Source organism: Otolemur garnettii, unplaced genomic scaffold (genome assembly GCF_000181295.1).
Source record: "Otolemur garnettii isolate 467f Iridium unplaced genomic scaffold, OtoGar3 scaffold00142, whole genome shotgun sequence".
Classification (NCBI taxonomy): Eukaryota; Metazoa; Chordata; class Mammalia; order Primates; family Galagidae; genus Otolemur; species Otolemur garnettii.
This window is the reverse complement of record NW_003852537.1, coordinates 1,386,839-1,394,202: the sequence shown is the minus strand read 5'-3', so window position 1 is coordinate 1,394,202 and position 7,364 is coordinate 1,386,839. Positions and strand designations below refer to the sequence as shown.

General features: G+C 40.8%; 1 protein-coding gene across 1 annotated transcript in view; it reads right to left on the bottom strand.

Moving 5' to 3' along the window:
• Positions 1-751: 751 nt before the first annotated feature.
• Positions 752-7,364, bottom strand: part of LOC100948865 (cytochrome P450 3A4-like) — a 36,309-nt gene continuing 29,696 nt past the window's right edge. The window contains exons 11-13 of the mRNA XM_003798868.3: positions 6,424-6,650; positions 3,431-3,593; positions 752-1,290 (exon numbers count right to left, since the gene is read on the bottom strand). Coding sequence (XP_003798916.1) covers positions 1,195-1,290; positions 3,431-3,593; positions 6,424-6,650 — 486 coding nt within the window. The 3' untranslated portion in view covers positions 752-1,194. The remainder of the gene's footprint in view (positions 1,291-3,430; positions 3,594-6,423; positions 6,651-7,364) is intronic.

Here is a 7,364-nt window from a genome sequence, read left to right as displayed (position 1 = left end):
ATGCAAACAGAAGCAGCCTTGTTCCTTAAAAAATCAGATGGTTTTAATTCCCTTCTTTCTCCACCCTGCAACACAGGCTGGCTTTATCCACTTCTGAGCCAGGGAAAGTAACTGGCAGCACCATGATTCTCCATAGTCTCCTTGTTCTCTTAAATTCTGCTGGGGTTTGCCAACTTCTGCATTGTCAACATTTTGTATAAGATAATTCCTTGGGGGGGCTGTCCTGGTAGTTTTGTACATCAAGGATGTTTAGCAGCATCCTTGGCCTCAGTCTACTAGATGCCAGTAACACCCTCCAGCGGTGACAACCAAAGATGTTCCAGGTAACAGCTGAAACTGATGAGTGCTTTTAACTTTGCTGCCCAACTAGTTGATCCACCAACCATTTCTATTCAGTAGTCATTGTGTTTAGACATTTGGTAGTCAAAGATGGAATAGAAGAGGCATAAGACATGTTTTGTGCCTTCAAGAAATAGGGGAGATGGAATAAACACACTAAATCTAAACTGATATTATATAAGTTCTTCATGTGAGTGTTACAAAAATAGGTGCTTCAGAAAAGGCAGAATTAAACTGTAACACTGGGTGAAGTCATTGTCACCTACATTAATCATCAAGCTGGAGTTTTGAGAAAGGCCCCAGGCCCCATAACCAGTGATTATGATGATCAAAAGTACTCAGTTGCTACTTTTCACTGGTCCTGCTGTAGAGATTGCTTCTTAATGTGCATGAAGGTATCAGAAAATATCGATACTTTTGCAAGGAGGTGTTTATTGATTTGTTCAGTATAATACTTTTTAAAGAATATAACAACTATACATATGAATGCCACTAGAGTCACCACAATAATTCTCATTTTCTTTAAAATTTATCAATGAAGTTGTTGAGAAATGTTTATTCTTTAATCAGACTTGAGGAGGAGTCAATGATCCTAAGTGGGAGTGGGTGGAAATCATCCTATAAGAACCAGGGAAGAGGAGTCCACTGGTTTAGTTACTTCATGTCACACAATATGTAGTTTTCTACACAGATACTGAGAGAGCTCCATGAATGTATGGAATCTCCAAATGTTCTTCAACTGCAGTAGGAGCAGCTCATCTTCATTTCTTGGTTTTATTCACAGAGTAAATTGGGGTGTCTGGTGTTCTTAGACATAGCTTTCTTGAAGAACAGAGCAGAAGTCCTTTGGGAAACTCAGGCTCCCCTTACAGTCCCAACTCTTGATTCAACCTTTAGAACAATGGGTTTTTCTGGTTGAAGAAATCCTTGCCTGCTTAATTTCAGGGGGATCTGCAACAGTTGAACAAGTGTATTGAGAAACAATAAAGCAAGTGAGGAAAAGGTAGAAGCAAAGTAGAAAAGATAGGTTAAGGACAACAATGCTTTGCAAACATATAAAAATTACTTTTAACACTATGTATCTTAGATTCTTTATATGTCTTTACAAACTGAGTTAAGACTGGATAGTGAAAACCTTCATCTATCCACTCAGTCAACGTACTACTTAACGGACACCCATTCTTTGCCAGGCCTGAGACAAATTCATGTTGACCTGTGTTTTTTATAATTTAATTTTTAAATAAGGCTGAATTAAGACAAACTTAAATTTGATTCTTAGGCTTTATGGCAAACTGTTGAACAGCAATGTAAAGTTAATTTTGTGTATGTTGAGATTTGCAAAGTAATCCTGAATAGGTATTAGGCATTTCAATTATGACGGCAATTCTTGGCCTCTAAAGAGTCCAGTAATCCCACCCATTGAATCATTGAGTGTAATGATGGGAAGAGGCTGCAGGAAGCTTTGCACTTTTGTTTTGTAACAGCCCCTTTTGGCTTCTTCCAAGGGTAGTGGAGGTGGGGAACTTCTCAAGTCTCACAGTGTGTTGACTAATACTTTGAGCCCAGTTCTCACTGAGACACTCCTTTAGTGTAGGGGGAACCACCAACAGAGTAACTTGATACCAGTTGCATAAGAGGCAAGAAGATTGTTATGGAGATTGAGAAGTGCCAGCTGCAGAGGTGTGCCAGAGGCCTCCTGTTTCTCCAGGTTGGACACCCTGTCTATGTACACTTATAGGATGGCTGCACAGCTGCCCCAAACCCTCTGATCAGATGGAAACCATCTTCATCATCCTCTCCCATGGTAAAGACCTATGTAAAGGGAGGAGTTGCCTATTAAATCCATGAGTCCTGGAAATAAGCCTGATAGGACCTTGTTTAATATGAATCAATGACAGCTGTTTTTTAAGTTCTTCAGAGGAAAGATTCCAAACCTTTCTATAAATACATTATTTTAAAATTTCAAATGGCATGAACATACTTCTCTGCATTTCAATATGTAGAGAACATATTTCTCATATGTCTCTATTAAGAACATTCATAGAGTTGTTATGGAGTTGAGAAGGAGCCAAGCTTGTCTGCAGCAGGGATCTTGGAAGGGGAGATCAAACATGATGGCTCTGGACGGGAGGAATCCTTTGTGTCAGAAAAAAATGCCTTAAATCACTGATGCTCAGCCTGGGTTTCATATGAGAAACAATGGGGAGAACTTTTAAAGCCATACTCTGGGCAAATTATTTTAGAATTTCTGGATGACTCAGGCATCATGAATTTTTAGAGCTCCCCAGTGATTCCAATGTATAGCCCTGGCTGAGAATCCTAGTCAGGAGAGAGCTTCTGTGGTTCTGGTGGAGGGAGCAGCACTTGATAATCACAAGGAGTCTTCACTGCCCTGTATGACTGCACAGCACTTCCCATCTCCAAGTAACTTGAATTGAAAATTGTGCTCAAATTTGGAGATTGCATGTACTTGTATCACATCTGCATTGAGTCAGGGTGAAATTTGCAGCTTGGTGTTTATATAGCCATAGGTTTAGACCTCCAGAGCTGAAGCCCCCTTATAGCTCATATGGCTTTCTTTGGCTCATTGGGCAAATTATTATTATTATTATTATTTTTGAGACAGAGCCTCAAGCTGTCACCCTGGGTAGAGTGCTGTGGCATCACAGCTCACAGTAACCTCCAACTCTTGGGCTCAAGTGAGTCTCCTGCCTCAGCCTCCTAAGTAGCTGGGACCACAGGCGCCCATCACAATGCCCGGCTTTTTTTTGGTTGCAGCCATTGTTTGGCAGTCCCAGGCTGGATTCGAACCCTCCACCTTAGGTGTATGTGGCTGGTGCCTTAGCCACTTGAGCCACAGGTGCTAAGCCATTGGGCAAATTATTAAAAGATGAATGAGCATATTCTTTTTTTTTTTTTTTCTTGCAGTTTTTGGCTGGGTTTGGGTTTGAACCCGCCACCTCCTGCATATGGGGCCAGTGCCCTACTCTTTTGAGCCATAGGCACCGCTCCCATATTCTTTTTTGTATATACATCCCTCAGTTAAAAAACACTCTCAGTAAAACATTATTTGTACAGAAAGTTTACTGACCTGTGTTTCTTCACAAGGTTTGAAGGAGAAGTTCTGCAGGACTCCGACAAGAGCAAGTTTCATGTTCATGAGAGCAAACCTCATGCCAATGCAGTTTCGGGGCCCAGTTCCAAAGGGCAGGTATATGTAAGGATCTATGCTGTCCTTGTTCTTCTTGCTGAACCTGGATCCGCAGTAGTAGATAAAAACAAGTTAATGAAACATAAAAATTACAGTAGTAACACATTAGGTGTTTTCATTTAGCCTTCCCCAACCAGTAGGTGGGGAAGTTCTTCAGAGGTGAGGTGGTCATTGAAATCCTGCTATAGTTATTTTTCTATGAGAATTATAAGCTGCGGATTCTTTTTCTCTTCCTCACCCTATAGGAGTTTTCAGGCTTGTTGAGATGAGATGAATGCTGTTTAAACAAAGGTTTATCTCTAAACTCTAAAATTATTTTCAGATGGTGATATGTTCACTCTCCAAAAGGCACATAGGAAGTGAAACTGATTGAAGGGAAAGTAGGTTCCTGCCTCACCTCTCACTTATGTTAGTCATATGCACATTGAGGAAGGAGTAGGAGAAAATAACTCACACTTCAAAAATCATTACTTTTCCCTTTCCTTCTCTTTTGTCTCTTCCTCCCCCTCCTCTTTTTCTTTTTTCTTCTTAATCTCTCCCTTTGTTTCCCCCTGCCCAGAAGAGTTTAAGTCAGATAATTTACATGGACATATGCTCCCCCACTGTAGTATAATGACTGCTTTCTTTCTTTCTTCTACTAAGCTATACATGCCTTGAAGGTTAGACCCATGCTTTATTCAAATTTGATTCTTCAATATTTGATACATTAAGGAAAAATGTTGATTTTGGGAAAGTGATAATGACATTGTGGTTATGTATTTTTAAAAAAGTCTTTATATTTTGAAGAATATTCTGAAATATTTATAGGAGACTGCTTCAAAGTAACATGGTAGTTATGGGGAGTGCATAGTTGTGTGCTAATCAGACAGCTAATGTGCGTTGATGGTTCTGGGCAGGTGATAAACACATGGATATGAATTAAAAGTATTCTCCAGACTTGTGTCTATAGACTATAGTTGTATATATGTCAAACATCCTCCTAATTTTTTTTTAGCATTTGGATTTCTCATAGCCTGCACAAGCCCCTGATACACAGTCAGTACTATCTATCTGGTGAATGAATAACTCAAAGGGAAGTACAGTGAGTGATCTCTGATTTTGTGTTTGTGAAAGTACAGGAGGTAGAAGTGCTAAGCTTGAAGGGAAGACAGAAGTCCTCTGCTTCAGAAAAAAGAGGGCTTGGTTACCTTTGATTAACTCTTTCAACAAGTATTATGTGCAGACTCCATGCTCATGTGATGGACACCAGGGACAATTGTCAGGAGCCAAATGACGCCAGATGGCCGCCCATCCCCACCGTCTAGAGTATGCTAACCTTTATCAGATAAGGAGCTGCTTTTCCCTTATCAGACAAGGAGCTGTTCTTCCCAGAAAAGCCATAAAATGTTTCAGACACATCGTTTACATTCCCAGCAGGAGATTGATGCAAGCTCTACCTCCCGCATTCCTTTGCCCCACCCCTTGTCTTCTCTGAGTGTTTTAAAAACTGACCTGTTACCCCCATTAAATCGGGCCTTGACAAGAAATCTGCCTGGCCTCTTCCTCTTTCTCGCCTATTCTCTTACAGGCTGGGTCCCCCTCGCCCCACGAATAACCGTGTCCCGCAGGACGGGACAGACAATAAGACAAAGTCCCTGCCATCAGCAGGCTTGTAGTGAGGGCTCAGTAAAAGTCTAGATTCCATCCTCCTATTTCACCAGCCAGTGGCCTAAAAACTTTAGTCTAGAATTTGCTTACCAGTGCAATAATGCAAAAGCATCAACTCTTTCCAAAGTATAAACTGTACCTAAAGGCTGACTTTGGCCCTGAATTGCTAGAAGACCAAGCTCAAGATACTCCCAGGGAGGAATGTCTGAGATCTCTAGAGAGCTGATGAATTGCTTTGGTAAAGTCACCAACTACTGAGAGCATAAGGGAACTGGCACAGAACTGTAGACACAGACAGGAGCAGGAAGACCTATGCTCTTCTGCATCCTCAATGAAGTGGCTTAAACCATCAGGGACCAAGACTTCCCAGGATCTCAGCCTGTACCTTTACAATTACCCTTAGGAAAGAAGTACTAATGTTGAACAAAATGGAATGTGGAAACATTTCCTAAAGTTGGTGGTAAATTCAGAGGCTAAAGGGAACAGTACAACAAAAGTGAAAGGATTAATAAACACATACTAAAATAAAATAGAAATTAAATGAATTATGGCATATGCATGCAAAATACATATAGTAACCTAAAATAATGAATAGTTTATTGTTTAGTCTTTTTTTTTTCTGAGACAGAGCCTCAAGCTGTTGCCCTGGGCAGAGTGCTGTTGCATCACAGCTCACAGCAACCTCCAACTCCTGGGCTTAAGTGAGTCTCCTGCCTCTGCCTCCCAAGTAGCTGGGACTATAGGCGCCTGCCACAACGCCCAGCTATTTTTTGGTTGCAGCTATCATTGTTGTTTGGCAGGCCCGGGCTGGATTTGAACCTGCCAGCTTAGGTGTATATAGTTGGCGCTTTAGCCACTTGAGCTACAGGCGCCGAGCCTTATTGTTTACTCTTAAACGAATTAAACAGAAGTGCAAACTGAAATAAATGTGATATCACTATGTGTTTTAAAAAATGTGTATATGCATAGTCCAGAAGGACAGATAACCACATAATTAATGAGGCTTATTAAGGTGTTGGGACTGTGGGTAGTTATAGTTTTCTTTTTTCTAATCTATAGTTTGTAAAGTCTGGGCAATTAACTTTTACAATAAAAATACTTCGAAAAATAGAAAGGTATATAAACAAATTACTGTACAATCATATGATTGTCATGTGCACTAACAAATATCAGAATGTGCTGGAACCAGCCTGGGTTGGGGGCTGCCTCTTCCAGGTACTTCATACCTTTCAGGACGGAACTCCTCAGGCTCTATCCAGTGCTTTGGGTCTCGGTGAAGGGCATAGGTTGGTATCATCACTGTGACCCCTTTGGGAATGAGCACTCCATTGACTTCAACATCTTTCTTACAGACCCTCTCCAGTCTTCCAGCAATTGGGAATAATCTGAGAGTTTCATTCACCACCATGTCAAGATATTCCATCTGTACCATGGCATCATAGGTGGCAGGTGCCTGAGATAAAGAAACAGATTTGGATACATAGAGATTTGGAATTAACTTTCACCTCAATCTTTGCAGTACTATGGAAGCATTAAGAGCTCTAAAGAAACTGATTTGATAAAGGACCTTAGCATTTATACGTATAAGGCATTTTATTTTATTTTTATTTATTACACTTAGCATTTATAAGTATAAGGCATTTTATCTTAGCCAAAGGCCAAGAAGCAATTTCTTTTCTTTCTCTTCCTTTCCTTTCCTTTCTCCCCTTTCCCCTTTCCTTATTTTGAGATAGGGTCTCACTCAGTTGCCTTGGGTAGAGTGCTGTGGCATCATAGCTCACAGCGACCTCAAATTCTTGGACTCAAGTGATCCTTTTGCCAGTCTCCCAAATAGCTGGGACTACAGATGCTCACCACCACACCTGGCTAGTTTTTTTATTAGTAGAGACAAGGTCTTGCTCTTGCTCAGGCTGGTCTGGAACTCCTGAGCTCAAGCAATACACCTACCTCAGCTTCCCAAAGTGGTAGGATTATAAGTGTGAGCCACTGTGCCCAGCTAGTATAAGGCATTTTCATAATTATCATGTGCTTGAGGTACTCAATTGCCTCAATGAGACATGTGGAGATGTATGGATGCAGGAAGCCTTTGGGACCACACCTTACCCAGGGACTGACATCCTGAGCTGATACCACATAGTGCCTTTTTTTTTTTTTTTTTTTTTTTTTT